This window comes from Syngnathus acus, chromosome 6 (assembly GCF_901709675.1).
Source record: "Syngnathus acus chromosome 6, fSynAcu1.2, whole genome shotgun sequence".
In the NCBI taxonomy this organism is placed as follows: Eukaryota; Metazoa; Chordata; class Actinopteri; order Syngnathiformes; family Syngnathidae; genus Syngnathus; species Syngnathus acus.
In genome coordinates this window covers 15,495,668-15,522,952 of record NC_051092.1, presented here as the reverse complement: position 1 = coordinate 15,522,952, position 27,285 = coordinate 15,495,668, and the positions used below count along the sequence as shown (strand labels likewise).

The 27,285-nt window shown below is 49.4% G+C and overlaps 1 protein-coding gene across 2 annotated transcripts in view; it reads left to right on the top strand.

The window, feature by feature from the left end:
- Positions 1-27,285, top strand: part of LOC119124023 (kelch-like protein 25) — a 51,994-nt gene that overhangs the window by 19,657 nt on the left and 5,052 nt on the right. For both annotated transcript variants that reach the window (XM_037253606.1, XM_037253605.1), the window contains exons 5-9: positions 3,118-3,281; positions 3,392-3,539; positions 14,617-14,813; positions 15,612-15,717; positions 15,858-16,001. In XM_037253606.1, the coding sequence (XP_037109501.1) occupies positions 3,118-3,281; positions 3,392-3,539; positions 14,617-14,813; positions 15,612-15,717; positions 15,858-16,001 (759 nt within the window). The remainder of the gene's footprint in view (positions 1-3,117; positions 3,282-3,391; positions 3,540-14,616; positions 14,814-15,611; positions 15,718-15,857; positions 16,002-27,285) is intronic.

Genomic DNA, 27,285 nt, shown 5'->3' with positions numbered 1-27,285 from the left:
CGCATATAGAAGTTTGTATAATCCTATAACACAGCCAGTCAATTATTTCTATTAAATGTGAACGTCTTAAATTCACAAGTTTGATTCTTCCAATTCCTGAAAGCATGTTCTGTCGTTTCTTACTTAACATGCACTAGTGTGGATCATTTTCTGCTCGCAAACAGATTTCTCTCTTTTCCTCTCATTTTTATCTTTCCAGGTTTTGTCTCCTGAATTTGTTCTCTTTTCTCTTGTGAAGCTTTCAACCACATTCTAGCACAATTCAACTCTCTCTCTTTACTTTTCTTTTTCAGTCCCTTTGACTTCCTATTCACACTCTCCTCCAAAACATCAACCACTATCTTCCACACTTCAACTTTCAACTTCCCTTCTACTCCATACTCTTTCTTCCACTTTGGCATGTATTGCATACAATTCAGAAATTTACTCGCCATGTACTTCTCATCTCCTTCAAGAGCTAGGGATTTACCGGTCTTATTTCCCATCTTAATTTGGTATTTTAGGTTTATACAATTTTTTTTTTAATTTTATTTTTAATTTCTTTGAGGATCCTCAATGCAGGTTTAAATTGACCTTCCACCAAATTCTCTTTGCAGTCAATTTATCCTACCAGTCGCACTCTCAACCACACAAACACCAGAGGCCTATCCAGGATGGGTGTAAAACCCTCCCAAACAGCTTGGAAGAACGGACAAAAAAAAGGATCTACGCCCTTCTTCAATTAGGAAAAAGAGACTCTGTCTTTTCGTAGCCCGTTCCTTCCACTGGGACTAGAATCCCAACTGTTTCATAGTTTGGAAAAACCAAAGCCGTATCTCATAGCCCGGACAAACCAAAGCCGTATCTCATAGCTAGGACAACCCAAAGCCGTATCAGCGCTTTTTTCTTTAACTTACTTGTCCCCTGGTTCGTTGCACTGCCGGATCCCGTCAATCCACCTCTGTCAGACGAAGGCAGACCTAAGACGCTGGCCCAGCGAAGAATTTCCTTCCCAGGTCTTTCTTTACCAGGTCCTCCTAATGGACGCTGGCCCATCGACGGTGTACAGCGCGTCGTCCTCCGTCAGCCAGATGGCGGGTATGAGGGTCCCGGGTTTCGGCACCAAAATGTTAGGGTAGTGTTCACTCTAACTTATTTTGCAAGAACCACACTGGAGACAAGTTAGTCGTTTCAGACACCTGCAGGCGGAGAGTTCACTCGTCGCTGTGCTTACAGCGATGGTCGAATGAAGTCTGACTCAGGCCTCATCAGGTACATATTTATTGAGAAGAAACACAGTGGGGTTGAAAGTGGGGTTGTGGGAACACAGGATGGGGTGAAGCCGCTCCCCTGCTGATCAAAGCATAGCAGGGGGCCTTTTACGACTTTGTGGAAACAAAGCAACTTTGATTGCTTCCTCTGCAGCTAGTCAATCAGGTGAAAAGATCTTAGCACTTGGTCTACTACTTTTGGTAAGACAGGACAAGCTAGGTAATTATTACAGGTTACATTCCAACATAATCATACGATGAAGATATTCTGCAAACCCTAACAACTGCTGCAAACTGCATCGTTGTTCAGCTGCTTGCATACAATGACAGTGTAACATAATAACTACCGTAATTTTCGGACTATAAATCGCGTTTTTTTTCATAGTTTGGGTGGGGGGGGCGACTTATAATAAGGAGCGACTTATATATGTTTTTTTTCAAAAATTTCCCCCCCCAAAAAAAAAATGAAACCGCGATAAATGAACCGCGATGTAGCAAGGGATTACTGTAATTTGAATTTCAAGTAACGTCAGCAGCGCGACGCGGCGTGGCGCGGCGGTTGTTTACGTAAAGGACAAAGATTGATCACGGGATGACGAAGATGACGAAGGGCCCCACGTACTACCGGCATCATTAGCGGCTTTGTTTCTAAGTGACACGGCGGACGAAGAGTTTGAAGGATTTAAGGATTTGGAGTGACACAGAAGGTTTGAAAAACTATTTTGGCTTTTACCCACGCCCGGTCCTACTCTAAGGAGCTCTCTTTCACCTCCGTGGATTGAAGTCAGGGGCCGGCGCTCGGCCGGGTGGCTGTCCAGGGACGGTGGATGGGGCTCGGACATGGCTTTTACGCACGCCCGGTCCTACTCTAGGGAGCTCTCTTTCACCTCCGTGGATGGAAGTCGAGGGCCGGCGCTCGGCCGGGTGGCTGTCCGGGGACGGTGGATGGGGCTCGGTCATGGATTTTACGCATGCCCGGTCCTATTCTATGGATCTCTCTTCCACTTCCGTGGCTGGAAGTCCACGCCGCCACATGCCTGGAAGTTTGTTTTGTTAAATAAAGAGCCGTTTACCAAACCTACGTCTTTCCTTGTACTTTGTTAAGGCTACAATATAGTTATTTCCTAGATCTGTGGAATAACGACGAGGCTGACGTCAGGGCTCACGCGCGGCGTTGTTGACAAAGGACGAGGAATTTGATCGATGGATTTAATGATTTAGAGTGCACAGATGGTTTGATAATATTATTGCTTATATAATAGTTATTTGATTTCTAATTTATATATCGTTATATGGGCCTGTGGAATATTTTGAAGTGCAAGCGCCGTCAGCGGCGCGCACACATTGTTGACAAAGGACGATCGATGGATTTAATGAATTAGAGTGACACAGATGGTTTTTTAAACGTGTTATTTATGTAATAGTTTTTTCTAAAGAACTGAAGGTTACGTCAGGGCCGTTCTCAGCTCTTCGTTTGTGTTTATGTCACGTTAGCATACCTATCGTTTAGCCTGTTGTTGGTCGTTCATGACTGTTCTTGGTGTTGGATTTTGTCGAATAAATTGCCCCCCAAAATGCGACTTATACTCCGGAGCGACTTATATATGTTTTTTTTCACTTTTTTGGGCATTTTATGGCTGATGCGACTTGTACTCCGGAGCGACTTATAGTCCGAAAATTACGGTATGGCATCAAAAGATGTAGTTATTTAACAGAACTGATAAGAGTTATTTCTCATGTCATTTTCATAAATTCTTAGCATTGACTCAGGAAGTTTTACATGGCTGTGTTAGCTAGTGTTCGACGCTTAAAATGTACTTATTACGGTAGTTATTGTGATTGTTTGTCTGTTTTGCTTCATTTGTAGGTCGTGTTTAACTCTGTGATCCGATGGGTTCGAAATGACTTGGATAATCGGCGTCACCATTTACCAGAGCTGCTTCAGGGCATACGGTTGGCTCTTCTTCCCTCTGAATGTCTCCTGGAGGCTGTTGCGTGCGAGGAACTTGTCATGGCTGACAAGAAGAGCAGGTACCATTTTTAATGTGTCAATTTGCTTGTTATTTTTTCTCCAATTTGACATTTTACATTACATCAAGATAATTGTTAATAAATATTGCTAAGTGATTTCCTGTTTGCAGGGTAATTGTAGAAGAGGCAATGCAATGTAAAAAAAGAATTCTTCAAAATGATGGAGTTGTGACAAGCCCCTGTGCTCGACCGCGCAAGGCAGGGCACACGTTGCTGATATTGGGAGGCCAAACCTTTATGTGTGACAAGATATATCAGGTAAAATGTGAAGCGAACATCCTGCCATGAAAAATTACTTGTGTTACACTAAAAAAACAGACCTTTCACTTTAAATAACCTTGGGTTTAAATGATCAGAAAAGAAGTGCTGATCCAATACAGTGGTGCCTTGAGAGACAGTCAAGTCACTTGACCCCGTTAAAATGAATTGAAATGGCATTGAGCTATCCAGTCTCCTCCCCCCAAAATAGCACTCTATAAAACATTGAGTAATAACATAACTACCGTTTTTTTCCATGTATAATGCGCCCCCCATGTATAATACGCACCCTAAAAATGGCATGTTGATGCTGGAAAAAAGCCTGTACCCATGTATAATACGCACCCAATTCTTTTTTTTTTTTTCCCAATGATCGTCACACACGCAGGGAGGCAATGGGTCCCATTTTTATAGTCTTTGGTATGGTCTTAACTAGGCTGGATGTATTTTTTTTTGTTGCCATTGATTTCTCCGACTGCCCATAAAGGCACCACCGCGATCAGATGAAAAGAGAGGAAAGTGACGTGCGGACATGTGAAAAAGGCGGCTCTGTATGGGAGAGACGTTGAAGAGGAATAAAAACACCCTTGGAAACCAAAACTTTGTTGTACCATGATTTTCTTAAAAAAAAAGAAAAAAAAAAAAATTAAAAAGAATTTGTACCCATGTATAATGCGCACCCCAGATTTTAGGACAATAAATTAGTTAGATTTTGCGCATTATACACGGAAAAAAACGGTAAATACAATATAAAGAATTAAACAGCTATTTTTTATCGCGCTACTCCCAAGTGCGCATGTATAACACAGTCATTAATGTATGTAATGTAAAATAATATTACCGTAATTTCACAACCATAGAGCGCACATAAACTCGTTTAATTTTCTCAAAAAACGAAGGCGCGCCTTTTAAGAGGCAACTGCACCGTGCTGGTCGCATTATTGTGACAGAGCCGTCGCTGAGATTTAGAAAATATTTTTAAAGTCCTGATGTACTTTCCAAAATTTATGTGGACCTCAGTGCGCAGGGAACTTAATTTGGTCCGATCGCCAATCGCAGCGCGCCGGGCGCTCACTGTCGCATTGCTTTAAGAGCGTCTTTGTGTTATCGTTTTGGCGATTGATTTGACCCACATGCAGGAAACCAACTCAAGTTCAGAATGAGTGATGAGTGTTTATTGGAGGAGATGCGGTGGAGGCTGAGCGGGCGGAGCTGAGCCAGGACAAGGAGCGGGAGGAGCAACGGCGGAGCGTGTGGAGTTCAGCCAGACGGGGTGGATCTTGGCGGTGAGCCATGGAGGGAATCGGAGGATCAGGAGAACGTGGCGTCGATGAGCAAGAGGGTATCGAGGAGCTAGAGACACAACCGTGGAGGTGATCACAACAGGTAGGACACTCAGGCGACGAGTGGTTGACAGCGCGCTCCTTAAGAGCCCTCCTCTAACGAGCCTGATGAGCCGCACCTGGGCCCTCTGCCACTCTGCTCACGGTTGCTCCCTGTGGAAAAAGGAGGGACACCACCCCGGACCCTGACCCCCCCCCCCCCTCAACGGCCACCCCCCGGCGGCCCAGAAGAGGAAGACGTGAGCAATGACCAGTAGTCCGAGATGAGGGTAGGATCGCAGCTGTAGGAACGGGGCACCCACGACCGGTCCTCGGGACCGTAGCCCTCCCAGTCGACGAGGTACTGCCACCCACGGCCCCGCCGACGGGCGTCCACGATCCGTCAGACCGGGTAGACTGGGTCTCCACCAAGATCCCGGGCAGGAGGCGGGTCTTGGCCGAAGGAAGGAGCGCGCTGGACTCGACTGGCTTAATCTGTGAGACGTGGAAGGTGGGATGGACCCAGAGGCTCGGAGGAAGACGGAGACGGACCGCTGAGGGACTAATCACCGCCAGGATCTCATACAGCCCGATAAAGCGGGGGGCCAGTTTCCGTGACACAGACTTGAGGGGGACATCCCGAGAGGAAAGCCAGACCTTCTGACCCGGGGAATAAAACGGGGCAGGCGTGCGTCGCTGGTCGGCATACCTGCGGTTCTGCTCGATGGAGCGGCGAAGGGCCTTGACGGCGTTGGACCAAACGTTCTTGCAGTGCCGTATATGGTGACGAACCGACGTGACCGCGATCGCCTTCTCGTCGGCTGGGAACAGCGGCGGTTGATAACCTAAAGAGACTTCGAATGGAGAGAGACCTGTGGCAGTGGAGACCAGGGAATTGTGTGCATACTCCACCCATGGAAGATACTTGTTCCACTCAGCCGGGTTATCGGAGGTTAGGCATCGGAGCGCGGCCTCGAGCTCCTGGTTCATGCGCTCGGTTTGCCCGTTGATCTGGGGATGGTAGCCCGACGTCAGGGAGACCTTCGCATCCAGGGCCGAGCAGAATTGTTTCCACACCTGGGAAATGAACTGTGGACCTCGATCGGACAGGATCTCCTGTGGAATGCCATGGAGACGGAATACGTGCTTGACGAGAAGTTGAGCTGTCTGGAACGCAGAGGGTAGCTTCTTGAGCGATACAAGATGACAAGACTTGGAGAAGCGGTCTACGATGACGAGGGATGGTGGTCATTCCCTGTGATACGGGCAGGCCCGTCACAAAATCCAACGCAATATGTGACCAGGGACGCTTGGGTATGGCGAGAGGCTGTAGAAGTCCAGCGGGGGGGTCTATGGGAGGACTTATTGCGAGCGCTGATGGGACAGGCGAGAACGTATTCCCTGACCTCCTTATGGATGGATGGTGTCAAACCTGCACTTTTTATTAAAGTGACCGGCTTCCCATTAAAGGGTTCGATAGGCCGGGGTGAAGGGACTTGTCCGTCTCTGACCACCTGAGTTAAATTAATTCTAAAAGAATCAATATAATCTCTTTATGACGCCAATCCCTCTGAAGTCAAACGACGCTTGTGCTGAGTAACTTAAATTTGAGGCACGTCGTCAGAATAACCGCGCCATAATGATGGCTCCCTTCGGTTGTTTGAGGCTTTTGTTATGTTACGGATATTTTTAGATGTCTTTGTTAAAACCTCAGGGATTCGTTAATTTACTAGAGCGCACTCGCCCTAGCTGAGCTCAAGATAACTACTTCGAACCAGATCTGACAATTCCTGATGTTAAGGATTAAAGCTGTCTTCACTTTAAAAAGAATTGAACGGATTTAAAGAATGACTATGATAGGGAAATAAAGACATTTTAAAGTTCTAATTGCTGCATATAAAACATGCTCAACATAGTTAATACAAAATAATCGATAACCGAATTAAGGATTAAGAAGAGATTTAATGAATAAGCACCAGTCCAAATGGCCCTACTGGTTTTCGAAATAGCTTGAACGGCGCACGGCGGCGACTGGGGAAACAACCGCACTCGGCGGCGACTTGGGGGACAGAACTGCACGCAGCGGCGGTCAGGGGCCCAGGGCCACAATTGCGGCACACACTGGGGGCCTGACGCGCAATCGGCAGCAACTTTGGGGGACATGAACTGCACTCGGGTGGCGACTTGGGGGGACATGAACCGCACTCGGGCGGCGACTTGGGGGACATGAACCGCACTCGGGCGGCGACTTGGGGGACATGAACCGCACTCGGGCGGCGACTTGGGGACATGAACCGCATTCGGGCGGCAACTTGGGGACAGAACCGCACAGAGGTACATTGATGTACGTCTCCATAGCTTGTCTCTCGGTGCGTGAGATATTGTAGAGTCTACTGGATGGTAGTGGGGCTCCGGAAAGAAGCAATCATAGGGGCGATGTGGCGGTAAGGATGAAGCCTTGCTCTTGTTGAAAACCTGTCTTAGGTCATGGTATTCTCTGGGCACTTGTGAAGATCAATCGGACCTGATTCCTCGGGTGCTACTAGGGGCGGGCGAGATGGAACTGCAGACTGAAGACAAGAGGACAAGCACATCGTGGACCAGGACTCGATACGGCACTCTGACCAGTTGATCTGGGGGTTGTGTCTCCGTAGCCAGGGGAACCCAAGGACAAGGGTCGACTGTCTGATTGGAAAGACATGAAATGAAATCAGTTCTCGATGGTTGCCAGAAATGAGCAGCTCCAAGGGTTTGGTGCATTGGGTAATGCTGGAGAATCCCCTCCCATCCAGGGCAGAGACAGAGAGAAGAACTGAGAGAGGTTCCGTCTCGATCGGGCTCGGGAGACGAATTCCTGGTCGATCAGGTTTCCTCTCACACCCGAGTCGACCAGCGCGGTTTAGCTGTAGCTATGGTTGTGGACAGAAATTATGGCGGGTAGGGAGGAGCGAGGAGTCTTAATACTTGGAGGATGGTGCGGCGGTCCTCCCCTCATGACCGTCGGACCCTCTCTTTTGGCCGAATTGGACAGCTGGCGACAAAATGATCCGGGGAGCCACACTCGGCGCTGCTGCAGTTCCTCCGGAGATAGTCAAACCCGGCCAACCTGCATGGCCTCAGGCTCTGGAGAGGACTGGTAAGGTGACTGCCCAGGCGGACTGGGCCTGGCTAAAAAGGGCTGTGATCTACCTTCTTTTCGCTTCTCCGCCTCTCCCTAATCCGATTGTCCAAACGAATGGCCAGGGAAATTAGGTCGTCCAAAGTGTCTGGTTCTTCCAGGACTGCCAATTCGTCCTTTAAGGACTCATCCAAGACTTGAAAGAAAGCCGTTATCAAGGCTACAGGGCCGCACCCGGACGCAGCTGCTAAAGTACGGAACTCAATAGAGAAATCTGACACGGGGTTGTTCCCTTGCCTAAGCCCCCACAACCGGCGATACACACCGGTCTGATCGGTCTTGGTCGAAAAGGTCTGCTTAAATTCCTTTAAAAACTCTTTGTAAGAACAGCCAAAATGCCTGCAGTCAGAAATTCGGGCTTCTGCCCACTTTTAGCGCCTTGCCCGTGAGGAGTCCAAAATAAACGAGATCTTAGCTCCGTTGTGGGAAAAAGACTGGGGAGACCGATTTAAAAACTAGTACACATTGCAGGAGGCTACCACCCTCTCCGGAGAACTTCTCAGGATGAGGGGAACGAACCTCGCCGAAGTGCAGACTCTGCGGCAGGACTGAGGTGCTCGTGGCGCCAGCTGGCGGCAAGGGGGTTTCTCTGACCTGGGTGTCTTGAAGTAATCTGGTCACTTGTTCTTGGTGAATGTTGGTTCGCTGCTGCTGCTCCAGGAGGGCTTGGAGAGTGGACTCGTGGGACTAGAGTTGCTGTTGCTGTTCGGCAAGTGGCTCTGCTGGGTCTGATTGGCCTGAGTGTTCTGTCATCGTTTTGGCGATTGATTTGACCCACATGCAGGAAACCAACTCAGAAGTCCAGAATGAATGATGAGTGTTTATTGGAGGAGATGCGGTGGGGGCTGAGCGGGAGGATCTGAGCCAGGAGCAAGGAGCGGGAGCAGCAACGGTGGAGCGTGTGGAGTTCAGCCAGACGGGGTGGATCTTGGCGGTGAGCCGTAGAGGGAATCGGAGGATCAGGAGAACGTGGCGCCCAAGAGCAAGAGGGTATCGAAGAGCTAGAGGCACAACCGTGGAGGTGATCACAACAGGTAGGACACTCAGGCGACGAGCGGTTGACAACGAGCCTGATGAGCCACACCTGGGCCCTCTGCCACTCTGCTCACGGTTGCTCCCTGTGGAAAAAGGAGGTACACCACCCCGGACCCTGACACTTTGTGTTTTTTAGGATGGCTTTACTGCTCCCACTTGCTTTCTTTGGAGGCATGATTAGGGGTTAATACAATCCTCAAAGTAACGAAAATACAATAACGAACGGAGTCAGTCGGCATCCAGGCCGCGCGGTCGGGTTTTCTCGGGTGCTTTCGGCTCATCTCGCGAGGTTCGACCTCCGAATTTTGTTCGACAACCGAAGCAAAAGAAATTATCGTTCGAATTCCGATTTGTTCGAGGACCAGGACGTTCAAAAACCAAGGTTTGACTGTACTGTAGTTTAAAATGGATTACCTCAGGTAGAATGCTGATTCGCATTTTGCCCGAAGGTAGAATCCTGCCCCTCCGTGAGTCGTCACCTTATCGTGGTGGAGGAGTTTGCGTGCCCCTATGATCCTAGGAGCCATGTTGTCTGGGGCTTCATGCCCCTGGTAGGGTCACCCATGGCAAACGGGTCCTAGGTGAGGGGCCAGACAAAGCACGGCTCACATTAGCCCCTTATGATAATAAAAACAAATGGATCTCGTTTTCCCTTGCCCAGACGCGGGTCACCGGGGCCCCCCTCTGGAGCCAGGCCTGGAGGCGGGGCTCGAAGGCGAGCGTCTGGTGGCCGGGCCTTCGCCCATGGGGCCCGGCCGGGCACAGCCCGAAAAGGAAACGTGGGTCCCCCTTCCCATGGGCTCACCACCTGTGGGAGGGGCCAAAGGGTTCGGGTGCAGTGTGAGCTGGGCGGCGGCCAAAGGCAGGGACCTTGGCGGTCTGATCCCCGGCTGCAGAAGCTGGCTCTTGGGACATGGAATGTCACCTCTCTGGCTGGAAAGGAGCCCGAGCTGGTGTGCGAGGCAGAAAAGTTCCGACTAGATATAGTCGGACTTGCCTCCACGCACAGTTTGGGTTCCGGTACAAGCCCTCTCGAGAGGGGCTGAACTCTCTTCCACTCTGGAGTTGCCACGGTGAGAGGCGTCGAGCAGGTGTGGGTATACTTATTGCCCCCGGCTGGGCGCCTGTACATTGGGGTTCACCCCGGTGAACGAGAGGGTAGCCTCCCTCCGCCTTCGGGTGGGGGGACGGGTCCTGACTGTTGTTTGTGTCTATGCACCAAACAGCAGCGCAGAGTACCCACCCTTCTTGGAGTCCCTGGAGGAAGTGCTGGAGAGCGCTCCTTCTGGGGACTCCATCGTTCTACTGGGTGACTTCAATGCTCACGTGGGCAATGACAGTGAGACCTGGAAGGGCGTGATTGGGAGGAACGGCCCCCCCCTATCTGAACCCGAGCGGTGTTCTATTATTGGACTTCTGTGCTCGACACGGATTTTCTATAATGAACACCATGTTCAAGCATAAGGGTGTCCATGTGTGCACTTGGCACCAGGACACCCTAGGCCGCAGTTCGATGATCGACTTTGTAGTCGTGACATCGGATTGCTGGCCGCATGTTTGGACACTCGGGCGAAGAGAGGGGCGGAACTGTCAACTGATCACCACCTGGTGTGGGTTGGCTCCAATGGTGGGGAAGATGCCGGTCCCGACCTGGGAGACCAAAACGCTCTGTGAGGGTCTGCTGGGAACGTCTGGCAGAATCCCCTGTCAGGAAGAGCTTCAACTCCCACCTCCGGCAGAGCTTTTTCCCACGTCCCGGGGGAGGCGGGGGACATTGAGTCCGAGTGGACCTTGTTCCGTGCCTCCATTGTTGAGGCGGGCCGACCGGAGATGTGGCCATAAGGTCCTTGGTGCCTGTCGTGGCGGGAATCCCGAACCCGCTGGTGGACACCGGCGGTAAGGGATGCCGTCAAGCTGAAGAAGGAGTCCTATCGGGCCGTTTTGGCCTGCGGGACTCCGGAGGCAGCTGACAGGTACCGGGTGGCCAAGCGGAACGCGGCTTCGACGGTTGCTGAGGCAAAAACCCGGGCGTGGGAGGAGTTTTGGCGAGGCCATGGAGAATGACTTCCGGACGGCTTCGAGGAAATTCTGGTCCACCATCCGGCGTCTCAGGAGGGGGAAGCAGTGCAACGTCAACACTGTTTACAGTGGAGATGGCGTGCTGCTGACCTCGACTCGGGACGTCGTGTGTCGGTGGGGAGAATACTTAGAAGACCTCCTCAATTCCACCTACACGCCTTCCATTGTGGAAGCAGGGCCTGGGGACTCTGAGGCGGACTCTCCAATCTCTGGGGTCGAAGTCACTGAGGTAGTTAGAAAACTCCTCGGTGGCAAGGCCCCGGGGGTGGATGAGATCCGCCCGGATTTCTTAAGGGCTCTGGATGTTGTGGGGCGGTCATGGCTGACACGTCTCTACAACATCGCGTGGACATCGGGGACAGTGCCTCTGGATTGGCAGACTGGGGTGGTGGTTCCCCTCTTTAAGAAGGGGGACCGGAGGGTGTGTTCCAATTACAAGGGAATTACACTCCTCAGCCTCCCTGGTAAGGTCTATTCAGGGGTGCTGGAGAGGACGGTCCGTCGGGAGGTCGAACCTCGGATTCAGGAGGAACAGTGTGGCTTTCGTCCTGGCCGTGGAACAGTGGACCAGCTCTTCACCCTCAGCAGGATCCTCGAGGGTGCATGGGAGTTCGCCCAACCAGTCCACATGTGTTTTGTGGACTTGGAGAAGGCGTTCGACCGTGTCCCTCGGGAGGTTCTGTGCGGGCTGCTTTGGGAGTACGGGGTACCGAGCCAACTGATAAGGGCGGTTCGGTCCCTGTATCACCGATGCCAGAGTTTGGTCCGCATTTCCGGCAGTAAGTCGGATTCGTTCCCAGTGAGGGTTGGACTCCGCCAAGGCTGCCCTTTGTCACCGATTCTGTTCATAATTTTTATGGACAGAATTTCTAGGCGCAGCCGAGGCGTTGAGGGTGTCCGGTTTTGGGGACCTCAGCATCGCGTCTCTGCTTTTTGCAGACGACGTGGTGCTGTTGGCTTCTCAGGCCGTGAGCTCCAGCTCTCACTGGAGCGGCTCGCAGCGAGTGTGAAGCGGTCGGGATGAGGGTCAGCACCTCCAAATCCGAGTCCATGGTCCTCGATCGGAAAAGGGTGGAATGCCCTCTCCGGATCGGGGATGAGATCCTGCCCAAGTAGAGGAGTTTAAGTATCTTGGGGTCTTGTTCACGAGTGAGGGGAGGATGGCGCGCGAGGTCGACAGGCGGATCGGTGCAGCGTCGGCAGTAATGCGGACTCTGTACCGGTCCGTTGTGGTAAAGAGAGAGCTGAGCCAAAAGGCAAAGCTCTCAATTTACCGGTCGATTTACGCTCCTACCCTCACCTATGGTCACGAGCTATGGGTCGTGACCGAAAGAACGAGATCCCGGATACAAGCGGCCGAAATGAGTTTTCTCCGCAGGATGTCCGGGCTCTCCCTGAGAGATAGGGTGAGAAGTTCGGTCATCCGGGAGAGACTCGGAGTAGAGTCGCTACTCCTCCATGTTGAGAGGAGCCAGATGAGGTGGCTCGGGCATCTCATCAGGATGCCTCCTGGACGCCTCCCTGGGGAGGTGTTCCGGGCATCTCCCACCGGTAGGAGACCCCGGGGACGACCCAGGACGCGCTGGACAGACTATGTCTCTCGGCTGGCCTGGGAACGCCTTGGGATCCCCCGGGAGGAGCTAGATGAAGTGGCTGGGGAGAGGGAAGTCTGGGAGTCCCTCCTGAAGCTGCTGCCCTCGCGACCCGACCCCGGATAAGCGGAAGAAGATGGATGGATGGATGGATGGATGGATGGATGGATGTTACGTCAGGCCCGTTCTCAGCTCTTCGTTTGTGTTTATGTCACGTTAGCATACCTATCGTTTAGCCTGTTGTTGCTCGTTCATGTCTGTTCTTGGTGTTGGATTTTGGTGGATGGATGGATGGATGAATGGTAGAATCCTGGTCGATAATTACGTCTTTTGCCCTTGTTAGTAGTGAATCCTTTTGTTGTGACTGCATACTAGCGGCGTTAGCAAACTTTCGTCACACATAAGTTGTCAAGATGCTTCTTCTTCCTCTATTTCTTCCAATTCTTCCTTTTTTTCCATAGCCTGTTTGGCAACTACTAGTACTTCTACTTCAACAGGTGTCAAACTCAAGGCCCGGGGCCAGATACAGCCCGCCACATCATTTTCCGTGGCCCGCGGAAGACAAATGTGGCATCAAACGTCAACAAGACCAAGGAGATTGTTGTTGTTCCGGAAGGGTCACAACCCAACACCTGCCGCTGACCATCGACGGTGCTGTGGTGGAGAGAGTGAGCAGCACCAGGTTCCTGGGGGTGCACATCAGTGAGGATCTCTCCTGGTCCACCAACACCGGCATCACTGGCGAAGAAGCTCAGCGCCGCCTGTACCCTCCTGCGGAAACTCAGGCGACCTAAGTGCTCCTCCGGCCGTCATGACTACATTTCTACCGTGGCACCATGAGAGCGTCCTCTCCAGTTGTATCGCTGTTTGGGTGGTAGCTGCACTGAATACAACTTGAAGGCCCTGCAGCGCATAGTGAACACGGCTGGTAAGATTATTGGTGCTTCACTCCCCTCCCTGAAGGACATTTACACCTCCCATCTCACCCGCAAGGCGACCACGATTGTGAGTGATGTGAGTCACCCCGCTCACTCTTTGTTTGATCTTCTGCCCTCTGGGAAGAGGTACAGGAGCCTGCCCTCCCGCACCACCAGACTCACTAACAGCTTCATACTCCAGGCTGTTAGGATCCTGAACTCTCTCCCCCCTTCTGCGTAGCGTCCTGTACTTTTGCGCTATATTCTGACTGTCTGCTGTATGCACACTTGCTCCATTTTTGCTCCTCTTATTTATTATGTCATTTGTTTATTTATTATTTATTCATCACTCTTATTTATTCATTGTTTGTGCCTTCTTGTTTTTATTTTTTGTGTTGTTTACTGTATGTATATTGTGTACTATGTCTTGTCACCGTGGGATAGTGGGAACGTAATTTCGATTTCTTTGTGTGTCTTGGCATGTGAAGAAATTGACAATAAAGCAGACTTTGACTTTGACTTTGAAATCCGTGTGTCATTACTAGAATTGCAAATTGTCTTCACTTTTAATATCTTTTTTTTTTTTTAATATTTGACCAGTTTTAACTCGTCTGATTTGTAGCTTTTACTGTATATAACATGAGGTGCTCATACATTTATTTGGGTTGACAAGTCATAATGGGCGTCCGAAAGAAGCTATGACTACAATGCGGCCCGTGAAAAAAACGAGTTTGACACCGCTGTTCGACGTCCTTTGAAGGTAGTTAAGGTAATCATTTTAAACTAAAAAAAAAAACGGATCCATAATTATAAGTGAATGTTTCGTCCTCGTTTGATCCTGTCAACACAAGATGTGTTTCAAACTGCCCCAACGCCACTCCTGTTACCACCACCTTGTTATTGTTTTGTTAGTTATTTTTGGGAATTAACTTGTGTTTCTAATTAATACTTAAGGTTGATCACAAAGCCAAGGAGATTATACTAAAGGCAGACCTTCCTAGCCCGAGAAAAGAATTCAGTGCATGTGCCATTGGCTGTAAGGTTTATGTGACTGGAGGAAGAGGATCAGAAAATGGAGTCTCAAAAGACGTCTGGATATATGACACAGTTCATGAAGAATGGTCGAAAGGAGCACCCATGCTTATAGCAAGGTCTGTTATAATGTAATTAAGAATAATAGAGCTTAAGCCCCTATCCCACTGAGAAGTGAGTGAGTCTTTTTAAAGACAGCTCATGTTGCGTTCACGTCAGAGTTTGTCAGGATTCGTTCAAGCCCTCAAATAATCGCAAAATGTTTGCCAGACCTTTGTCAACAGTTTTGGTGATTTTTCTCATTGAAAGGACATTTTTAACATGTTCAACATTTCCTTGCAACAAGGCGAAGAGCTGCCTACTGTTTACCTGACCTACTCTGACGTGAACGCATCATTTGCTACCTTTGAAAACACTCAGTTACTAGCTGCTTCGTGAAATAGAGGCTTTACTATTGTTTCAAACAGTGGATGTGATACTGTGTTGTATGGAAGAGTGGGATGGGAGCCATAATGATACAATGAAAATATTTCGTATCATTTCTTAACCAATGTTTCCACACTGTGAGAAGATAAGTTGAATTGAAGCACATCCTTGGCTTCAGAAACCAATTTCTCAAATGTTATGCCAGGGGTTAGGAACCCTGGTCCTATGAGCGCCATATCCTGCCTGTTTTCAATGTCTTGCTGCTGCAACATATCGGATTCAAACGATCATAATAATTTCAGATTTGTACAGAGCTTGCTGATGAGCTGATCATTTTATTCCCGTGTGTTGCAGCAGGGAGAGATGAAAAACAGGCAGGATATGGCTCTTGTGGGACCAGGATTCCCGACCCCTATTTTATGCAGTTGATCTTCAAAGGCACAAAAGACACGACTCACTTTGTTTTTTCCTTTTGTCACTTGCATGTTCAGATTTGGTCATGGTTCAGCTGAACTGGAGACCAGCCTGTATGTAGTTGGAGGTCATACAGCCATTGCCTTTGTTTTTCCTGCCTCTCCCTCTGTCTCTTTAAAACAGGTAAGACAGAGGCTTTCATTTGATCTGTTTTTAATTTAATTAATCTTGATGAATTTGAATTTTTAATGAGTTTTGATTTATCTATTTTTAATCTTTACCCAGAAAAATTGGTGAAGTATATTGTGTCCTAATATTTTCAGGTTGAACGGTATGAGGCTGGCAGTAACAAGTGGACGATGATGGCTCCCTTAAGAGATGGTGTCAGTAATGCAGCAGTGGTCAGTGCCAAATCAAAACTGTTTGTTTTTGGGGGCACCAGCATACACAGAGAGAAAGCCTCTAAGGTTGGTCGAGCTTGATGTACATTAGCTGTTGGATTATTTTGTTTTCTGTTTCAATGCCTGCATAAACGAGTGGACAACAGAGGATCCTTGTCTGTGCCATAGTTTTTTTGGGGGTGCAAGGGGCAGCACTGTTCTTTGTGTAGTTAATGTTGATAACCCAGCTATTCATTTTCTGAACCACTTATCCTCACAAGGGCTGCAGGTGTGCTGAAGCCTGTCCTAGAGCAAATAAATTAGTTAAATAAATCAACTCAGTATTACATGGTGTACACAATTATTAAGCAAGTGTGTATTTTGACCATTTGATCATTTTTATGCCTATTTTCCAACTCCATGCGGTATGAGCTTGAACGCTTACTCAATACAAGCATATGAAGTGATGTGTATTTATAGAATGAAGGACGATGGGGCCTAAGGACATCAACACCCTACATCGCAGTGTGCATAATTATTAGGCAGCTTGTTTTCCTCAGGCAAAATAGGGCAAAAGAAGACTCTGAAAAATTCAAAATCATTAAAAGTCTGTCAGGGGGTTGCAGCATTCTTTAAAATGCTAAGACAGAGGTGTGATCACAGAACCCTCAAACATTTCATTGTGCTACCATATTCCGGAACTTCAACCCAACTGGAGTGCCCAGAAGTACCAGATGTTTAGTGCTCAGAGACAAGGCCAAGGTACAAGGGCTGACACCCCACCACAATTTACAAGACATACCGTAATTTTCGGACTATAAGTCGCGGTTTTTTTCATAGTTTGGGTGGGGGGGCGACTTATACTCAGGAGCGACTTATGTGTTTTTTCTTTTCAAAAAATTTCAAAAAAAAAGAAAAAAAAATGAAACCGCGATAAACGAACCGCAATGTATCAAGGGATTACTGTAATTTGAATTTCAAGTGACGACAGCAGCGCGAAACCATCTGCGTCACTCCAATTCATTAAATCCATCAATCGTCCTTTGTCAACAATGCGTGCGCGCCGCTGACGGCTCTTGCACTTAAAAATATTCCACAGGCCCATATAACGATATATAAATTATATATCAAATAACTATTATATAAGCAATAATGTTATCCCCCTCCGTGAGTCGTCACCTTATCGTGGTGGAGGGGTTTGCGTGCCCCTATGATCCTAGGAGCCATGTTGTCTGGGGCTTCATGCCCCTGGTAGGGTCACCCATGGCAAACGGGTCCTAGGTGAGGGGCCAGACAAAGCACGGCTCATCAGCCCCTTATGATGAAAAAAATGAATGGATCACGTTTTCCCTCGCCCGGACGCGGGTCACCGGGGCCCCCCTCTGGAGCCAGGCCTGGAGGCGGGGCTCGAAGGCGAGCGTCTGGTGGCCGGGCCTTCGCCCATGGGGCCCGGCCGGGCTCAGCCCGAAAAGGAAACGTGGGTCCCCCTTCCCATGGGCTCACCACCTGTGGGAGGGGCCAAAGGGGTCGGGTGCATTGCAAGCTGGGCGGCGGCCAAAGGCAGGGACCTTGGCGGTCTGATCCCCGGCTGCAGAAGGTGGCTCTTGGGACATGGAATGTCACCTCTCTGGCTGGAAAGGAGCCCGAGCTGGTGTGCAAGGCAGAAAAGTTCAGACTAGATCAGGGGTGGGCAAACTTTTTGACTCGCGGGCCGAACTGGGTTCTAAATTTGGACCGGAGGGCCGAACCAGGAGCAGATGGACGTAGTGTTTGTCTGAAGTAATATAAGCGACCTGTAAAGGTCATTGCATAAAAGATTTTGGCCTTTAGTAGGTAGTAAAGCATGGATATTCCAAACAAGTTTTTTTGAAAACAAATGCATTTATTAACAGCATTAAAAAAAAATCACTAAAAAACTGCTATCAGTGATTCTCATAAAATACGACACTATTATTATGAATAACAGTCTCCATCACTTCAGTGCCTGCAGGTCACATTAATGAAAAATGTTTATCTTATGAGATCACATCAAACAGCAAACATTCTGACCAAATATATCATCTTGAAGAATCGGTGAAAGCATACATCCAAATAAAGTAATCAAAACGGCAACACGGTGAGGGGTATCTGAACATCAGAGCAGAGTTTTAACTCACAAACACCTGGTAACAGAGGTGAGGAAACGGGAAACACTTCCTTAAAGTAAGCCTTAAGAACTTTACAGGTTAAGATTAGTCGCAAAGAGGTGGTGCATCAATGTCCTTGAGCATCCTGCATTGTTTGAAAATGAGAATGGTCGCTAGTTTCAATCCCTGCTATGTGTACAAATCATATTCAAAATGCATTTTTTTACAACAAACTTGAGAGCCTCCCCTTCATTTTCAGTGGGAACAGTGTTGTTGGTCTCCCTTTTTTGCTAGTGCATCAGAGTCTGGAGTAAAATTTGTTGTGGCAATTCTTAGGAGAGATCCGTTTACCTCGATCTGTGACGGGTTGATGTGGCTGAACGTCACGTCGCGTACGTCGAGCCAAATTGGCCACTCTTTTAACATTCGGCACTCACTTCTTTTCTTCGGGCCACTCATTTTAATGGAAGGATTCCAGGGGAAGGTTTGTGGGTGGCTTTAGCGTAAAACTGTATCTGAAAGCTCAGCGAGCGAATTACAAGAATGCTGTCGTCACAGCCCACGCTCTAAATTCGGGACTGATACAAATAGAGCGCGAGTGCGCCATGTCCGTACTACTGAGTACGTACGTACACGCACTTGTGAGTGTGCGCCGAGCTTTTTGACACGGCTTCCGGTAGTAAATGCGCAGGCGAGCGGTTCCCCATCTACTGGGGAAACGCAGTCATTGCAGGCAAAATGACAAAAAAAAAGTTTAATAATACAATTAATTCAGGGTTGGCGGGCCGGATTAAATGGTCCCGTGGGCCGGATGTGGCCCGCGGGCCGTAGTTTACCCACCCCTGGACTAGATATAGTCGGACTTGCCTCCACGCACAGTTTGGGTTCCGGTACAAGCCCTCTCGAGAGGGGCTGGACTCTCTTCCACTCTGGAGTTGCCCACGGTGAGAGGCGTCGAGCAGGTGTGGGTATACTTATTGCCCCCCGGCTGCACATTGGGGTTCACCCCGGTGAACGAGAGGGTAGCCTCCCTCCGCCTTCGGGTGGGGGGACGGGTCCTGACTGTTGTTTGTGTCTATGCACCAAACGGCAGCTCAGAGTACCCACCCTTTTTGGAGTCCCTGGAGGAAGTGCTGGAGGGCGCTCCTTCTGGGGACTCCATCGTTCTACTGGGTGACTTCAATGCTCACGTGGGCAATGACAGTGAGACCTGGAAGGGCGTGATTGGGAGGAACGGCCCCCACGATCTGAACCCGAGCGGTGTTCTATTATTGGACTTCTGTGCTCGACACGGATTTTCTATAATGAACACCATGTTCAAACATAAGGGTGTCCATGTGTGCACTTGGCACCAGGACACCCTAGGCCGCAGTTCGATGATCGACTTTGTAGTCGTGTCATCGGATTTGCGGCCGCATGTTTTGGACACTCGGGCGAAGAGAGGGGCGGAGCTGTCAACTGATCACCACCTGGTGGTGGGTTGGCTCCGATGGTGGGGGAAGATGCCGGTCCGACCTGGCAGACCCAAACGTTCTGTGAGGGTCTGCTGGGAACGTCTGGCGGAATCCCCTGTCAGGAAGAGTTTCAACTCCCACCTCCGGCAGAGCTTTTCCCACGTCCCGGGGGAGGCGGGGGACATTGAGTCCGAGTGGACCTTGTTCCGCGCCTCCATTGTTGAGGCGGCCGACCGGAGCTGTGGCCGTAAGGTCATTGGTGCCTGTCGTGGCGCCAATCCCCGAACCCGCTGGTGGACACCGGCGGTAAGGGATGCCGACAAGCTGAAGAAGGAGTCCTATCGGGCCGTTTTGGCCTGCGGCACTCCGGAGGCAGCTGACAGGTACCGGATGGCCAATCGGAACGCGGCTTCGGCGGTTGCTGAGGCAAAAACCCGGGCGTGGGAGGAGTTTGGCGAGGCCATGGAGAATGACTTCCGGACGGCTTCGAGGAAATTCTGGTCCACCATCCGGCGTCTCAGGAGGGGGAAGCAGTGCAACGTCAACACTGTTTACAGTGGAGATGGCGTGCTGCTGACCTCGACTCGGGACGTCGTGTGTCGGTGGGGAGAATACTTCGAAGACCTCCTCAATTCCACCGACACGCCTTCCATTGTGGAAGCAGGGCCTGGGGACTCTGAGGCGGACTCTCCAATCTCTGGGGTTGAAGTCACTGAGGTAGTTAAAAAACTCCTCGGTGGCAAGGCCCCGGGGGTGGATGAGATCCGCCCGGATTTCTTAAGGGCTCTGGATGTTGTGGGGCTGTCATGGCTGACACGTCTCTACAGCATCGCGTGGACATCGGGGACAGTGCCTCTGGATTGGCAGACTGGGGTGGTGGTCCCCCTTCTTTAAGAGGGGGGACTGGAGGGTGTGTTCCAATTACAGGGGAATTACACTCCTCAGCCTCCCTGGTAAGGTCTATTCAGGGGTGCTGGAGAGGAGGGTCCGTCGGGAGGTCGAACCTCGGATTCAGGAGGAACAGTGTGGCTTTCGTCCTGGCCGTGGAACAGTGGACCGGCTCTTCACCCTCAACAGGATCCTCGAGGGTGCATGGGAGTTCGCCCAACCAGTCCACATGTGTTTTGTGGACTTGGAGAAGGCGTTCGACCGTGTCCCTCGGGAGGTTCTGTGGGGGGTGCTTCGGGAGTACGGGGTACCGAGCCAACTGATAAGGGCGGTTCGGTCCCTGTATCACCGATGCCAGAGTTTGGTCCGCATTTCCGGCAGTAAGTCGGATTCGTTCCCAGTGAGGGTTGGACTCCGCCAAGGCTGCCCTTTGTCACCGATTCTGTTCATAATTTTTATGGACAGAATTTCTAGGTGCAGCCGAGAAGTTGAGGGTGTCCGGTTTGGGGACCTCAGCATCGCGTCTCTGCTTTTTGCAGACGACGTTGTGCTTTTGGCTTCTTCAGGCCGTGATCTCCAGCTCTCACTGGAGCGGTTCGCAGCCGTGTGTGAAGCGGTCGGGATGAGGGTCAGCACCTCCAAATCCGAGTCCGTGGTCCTCAATTGGAAAAGGGTGGAATGCCCTCTCCGGATCGGGGATGAGATCCTGCCCCAAGTGGAGGAGTTTAAGTATCTTGGGGTCTTGTTCACGAGTGAGGGGAGGATGGAGCGCGACATCGACAGGCGGATCGGTGCAGCGTCGGCAGTAATGCGGACTCTGTACCGGTCCGTCGTGGTAAAGAGAGAGCTGAGCCAAAAGGCAAAGCTCTCAATTTACCGGTCGATTTACGCTCCTACCCTCACGTATGGTCACGAGCTATGGGTCGTGACCGAAAGAACGAGATCCCGGATACAAGCGGCCGAAATGAGTTTTCTCTGCAGGATGTCCGGGCTCTCCCTTAGAGATAGGGTGAGAAGTTCGGTCATCCGGGAGAGACTCGGAGTAGAGTCGCTACTCCTCCACGTTGAGAGGAGCCAAATGAGGTGGCTCGGGCATCTCATCAGGATGCCTCCTGGACGCCTCCCTGGGGAGGTGTTCCGGGCATGTCCCACCGGTAGGAGACCCCGGGGACGACCCAGGACGCGCTGGAGAGACTATGTCTCTCGGCTGGCCTGGGAACGCCTTGGGATCCCCCGGGATGAGCTAGATGAAGTGGCTGGGGAGAGGGAAGTCTGGGAGTCCCTCCTGAAGCCGCTGCCCCCGCGACCCGACCCCGGATAAGCGGAAGAAGATGGATGGATGGATAATGTTATCAAACCATCTGTGCACTCTAAATCATTAAATCCATTGATCAAATTCCTCGTCCTTTGTCAACATCGCCGCGCGTGCGCCCTGACATCAGCCTCGTCGTTATTCCACAGATCTACTATATAACTATATTGTAGCGTTAACAAAGTTCAAGGAAAGACGTGGGTTTGGTAAACGGCTCTTTATTTAACAAAAACTTACACGCGTGTGGCGGCGTGGACTTCCAGCCACGGAAGTGAAAGAGAGCTCCATAGAACCTGGACTGTGAACACCACAACACTGGTCAAGAGGGCACAGAAGCGCTTGTACTTCCTGCGGAGGATGAGGAGAGCCCACCTGCCCCCACCCATCATGAGGACGTTCTACCGAAGCCGTATGCAACGAAATTTCGTTTTGTGCACACCTAGTGTTGACAAAATGACAATAAAGTTTGTCTAAGTCTAATTCTAAGTCTAGAATAAGACCGGGCGTGCGTAAAAGCCATGACCGAGCCCCAGCCACTGTCCTCGGACAGCCACCCGCCTGAGCGCCTGCCCTCGACTTCCATCCACGGAGGTGAAAGACAGCTCCGTCGAGTGACGCGTGAGCAGCCCTTCAGCAAAGCGCCAATCACATGTGCTTCTTCTTCTACTACTGCTTTGGGATTTGGCTTCATAGAGATACATAGAAACACTAGATGATCGCTTTAGCTGGTTGACGACGTGCAGACCTGTCCACCATCTTGAACCGGGAGTCACGGGAAATGGTCATGCTGACGTCAGCAGCGCGACGCGACGTCGCGGTCGCGCGTCAGCAGCGCGGCGGTTGTTTACATAAAGGACAAAGATCGACTCGTCCAGGGACGGTGGATGGGACTCGGACAATGCTTTTACGCACGCCCGGTCCTCCTCTACCGAGCTGTCTTTCACCTCCGTGGATGGAAGTCGAGGGCCGGCGCTCAGCCGGGTGGCTGTCCGAGGACAGTGGGTGGGGCTCGGTCATGGCTTTTACGCACGCCCGGTCTTATTCTATGGAGCTCTCTTTCACTTCCGTGGCTGGAAGTCCACGCCGCCACACGCCTGTAAGTTTGTTTTGTTAAATAAAGAGCCGTTTACCAAACCCACGTCTTTCCTTGAACTTTGTTAACGCTACAATATAGTTATATAGTAGATCTGTGGAATAACGACGAGGCTGACGTCAGGGCGCACGCGCGGCGATGTTGACAAAGGACGAGGAATTTGATCGATGGATTTAATGATTTAGAGTGCACAGATGGTTTGATAACATTATTGCTTATCTAATAGTTATTTGATATATAATTTATATATCGTTATATGGGCCTGTGGAATATTTTTAAGTGCAAGAGCCGTCAGCGGCGCGCACGCATTGTTGACAAAGGACGATTGATGGATTTAATGAATTGGAGTGACGCAGATGGTTTTATTAACGTGTTATTTATGTAATAGTTTTTTGAATAACTAAATTCTAAATAATAAAGAATTTTACGTCAGGGCCGTTCTCAGCTCTTAGTTTGTGTTTATGTCACGTTAGCATAGCTATCGTTTAGCCTGTTGTTGCTCGTTCATGACTGTTCTTGGTGTTGGATTTTGTCGAATAAATTGCCCCCCAAAATGCGACTTATACTCCGGAGCGACTTATATATGTTTTTGTTTTCACTTTTTTGGGCATTTTATGGCTGGTGCGACTTATACTCCGGTGCGACTTATAGTCCGAAAATTACGGTACATGTTGAAACGTCAAGACTGGGTCAATAAATATAAGAATACAGATTTTGCAAAGATCTTATGGACTGATGAGATGAGAGTGACTCTTAACGGACAAGCTGGACCCGTATTTAGATCAGTAATGGCCACAGAGCTCCACGTAAAATAGGACACTGGTACTGGTATGGGCTGGTAGCTGCTTGGACCTTTTTGAGTTAAAGATGGAGTTGAGTTAAAATTAACTCTAAAATCCATCCATCCATTTTCTGTACCGCTTTGTCCCCACGGGAGTCGCGGGCGTGCTGGAGCCTATCCCAGCGGTCATTGGGCAGTAGGCGGGGGACACCCTGAACCGGTTGTCAGCCGATCGCAGGGCACACAGAGACAAACAACCATCCGCACTCGCACTCACACCTAGGGGCAATTTGGAGTGCTCAATCGGCCTACCAAGCATGTTTTTGGGATGTGGGAGGAAACCGGAGTGCCCGGAGAAAACCCACGCGGGCACGGGTAGAACATGCAAACTCCACACAGGGAGGGTCGGAGGTGGACTCGAACCCGCACCCTCCTAACTGTGAGGCGGACATGCTAACCAGTGCACCACAATTCTAAAATTAAAACTAAAATTAATTAAAATTAACATATTGCCAGTTTTTAGAAGACACTTTCTTCAAGTAGTGGTACAGGAAAAAGTCTACATCTTTCAAGAAGACCATGATTTTTATGCAGGACAATATTCCATCTAGGCATCAAAGTACTCCACTTGGTAGCTTGCCAGTAAAGGGCTTAAAGATGAAATAATACCGTAATTTTCGGACTATAAGTCGCACCGGAGTATAAGTCGCACCAGCCATAAAATGCCCAAAAAAGTGAAAAAAAACATAGATAAGTCGCATTTTGGGGGGCAATTTATTCGACAAAATCCAACACCAAGAACAGTCATGAACGAGCAACAACAGGCTAAACCAGGGGTGGGCAAACCTTTTGACTCGCGGGCCGAACTGGGTTCTATATTTGTACCGGAGGGCCGAACCAGGAGCAGATGGATGTAGTGTTTGTGTGAAGTAATATAAGCGACCTGTAAAGGTCATTGCATAAAAGATTTTGGCCTTTAGTAGGTAGTAAAGCATGGATATCATCCATCCATCCATCCATTTTCTGAACCGCTTAGTCCCCACGGGGGTCGCGGGAGTGTTGGAGCCTATCCCAGCCGTCATCGGGCAGTAGGCGGGGGACACCCTGAACCGGTTGCCAGCCAATCGCAGGGCTCAATCGGCCTACCAAGCATGTTTTTGGGATGTGGGAGGAAACCGGAGAGCCCGGAGAAAACCCACGCGGGCCCGGGGAGAACATGCAAACTCCACACAGGGAGGGCCAGAGGTGGAATCGAACCCGCACCCTCCTAACTGTGAGGCGGACGTGCTACCTAGTGCCCCACCGAGCCGCCCATATTCCAAACAAGTTTTTTGAAAACAAATGCATTTATTAACAGCATTAAAAAAATAAATAATAATAATTCACTAAAAAACTGCTATCAGTGATTCTCATAAAATACGACACTGTTATTATGAATAACAGTCTACATCACTTCAGTGCCTGCAGGTCAGATTAATGAAAGATGTTTATCTTATGAGATCACATCAAACGGCAAACATTCTGACCAAATATATCATCTTGAAGAATCGGTGAAAGCATACATCCAAATAAAGTAATCAAAACGGCAACACGGTGAGGGGTATCTGAAAATCAGAGCAGAGTTTTAACTCACAAACACCTGGTAACAGAGGTGAGGAAACGGGAAACACTTCCTTAAAGTAAGCCTTAAGAACTTTACAGGTTAAGATTAGTCGCAAACAGGTGGTGCATCAATGTCCTTGAGCATCCTGCATTGTTTGAAAATGAGTGGTCGCTAGTTTCAATCCCTGCTATGTGTACAAATCATATTCAAAATGCATTTTTTTTACAACAAACTTGAGAGCCTCCCCTTCATTTTCAGTGGGAACAGTGTTGTTGGTCTCCCTTTTTTGCTAGTGCGTTATAGTCTGGAGTAAAACTTGTTGTGGCAATTCTGAGGAGAGATCCGAGATGTTGGTCCGTTTACCTCGATCTGTGACGGGTTGATGTTGATGTGGCTGAACGTCACGTCGCGTACGTCGAGCCAAATTGGCCACTCTTTTTTAAACACTCGGCACTGTGTCCACCTTGCTTTGCCTTGGGCGACTCATTTTAATAGAAGGATTCCAGGGGAAGGTTTGTGGGTGGATTTAGCGTAAAACTATCTGAAAGCTCAGCGCGCGAATTACAAGAATGCTGTCGTCACAGCCCACGCTCTAAATTCGGGACTGATACAAATAGAGCGCGAGTGCGCCATGTCCGTACTACTGAGTACGTACGTACACGCACTTGTGAGTGTGCGCCGAGCTTTCTGACACGGCTTCCGGTAGTAAATGCGCAGGCGAGCGGTTCCCCATCTACTGGGGAAACGCAGTCATTGCAGGCAAAATGACCAAAAAAAATGTTTAATAACAATTTGTTCAGGGTTGGCGGGCCGGATTAAACGGTCCCGTGGGCCGGATGTGGCCCGCGGGCCGTAGTTTGCCCACCCCTGGGCTAAACGATAGGTATGCTAACGTGACATAAACACAAACTAAGAGCTGAGAACGGCCCTGACGTAAAATTCAGAGTTATTCAAAAAACTATTACATAAATAACACGTTAATAAAACCATCCGTGTCACTCCAGTTCATTAAATCCATCAATCGTCCTTTGTCAACAATGCGTGCGCGCCGCTGACGGCTCTTGCACTTAAAAATATTCCACAGGCCCATATAACGATATATAAAGTCAAAGTCAAAGTCAGCTTTATTGTCAATCCCTTCATGTGTCAAGACACACAAAGAAACCGAAATTCCGTTTCCTCTATCCCACGGTGACGAGACATAGTACACGATAGACATACAAGTAGACGACAAAATAAAAACAAGAAGGCACAAACAATAAATAATAAATAATAAATAAATAATAGGAGCGATGAATAAATAATAAACAAATAACCCAATAAATAAGAGGAGCAAAACTGAGCCAGTGTGCATACAGCAGACAGTAAGCATAGCGCAAAGAACAGGACGCTACGCAGATAGGGGATATATATATATATTTATATATACCGTAATTTTCGGACTATAAGTCGCACCGGAGTATAAGTCGCACCAGCCATAAAATGCCCAAAAAAGTGAAAAAAACCCATATATATGTATATAAGTCGCTCCTGAGTATAAGTCGCCCCCCCACCCAAACTATGAAAAAAAACCGCGACTTATAGTCCGAAAATTACGGTATATAAATTATATATCAAATAACTATTATATAAGCAATAATGTTATCAAACCATCTGTGCACTCTAAATCATTAAATCCATCGATCAAATTCCTCGTCCTTTGTCAACAACGCCGCGCGTGCGTGCGCCCTGACGTCAGCCTCGTCGTTATTCCACAGATCTACTATATAACTATATTGTAGCGTTAACAAAGTTCAAGGAAAGACGTGGGTTTGGTAAACGGCTCTTTTTTAACAAAACAAACTTCCAGGCGTGTGGCGGCGTGGACTTCCAGCCACGGAAATGGAAGAGAGCTCCATAGAATAGGACCGGGCGTGCGTAAAAGCCATGACCGAGCCCCATCCACCGTCCCCGGACAGCCACCCGGCCGAGCGCCGGCCCTCGACTTCCATCCACGGAGGTGAAAGACAGCTCGGTAGAGTAGGACCGGGCGTGCGTAAAAGCATTGTCCGAGCCCCATCCACCGTCCCTGGTCGCGCTGCTGACGTCACTTGAAATTCAAATTACAGTAATCC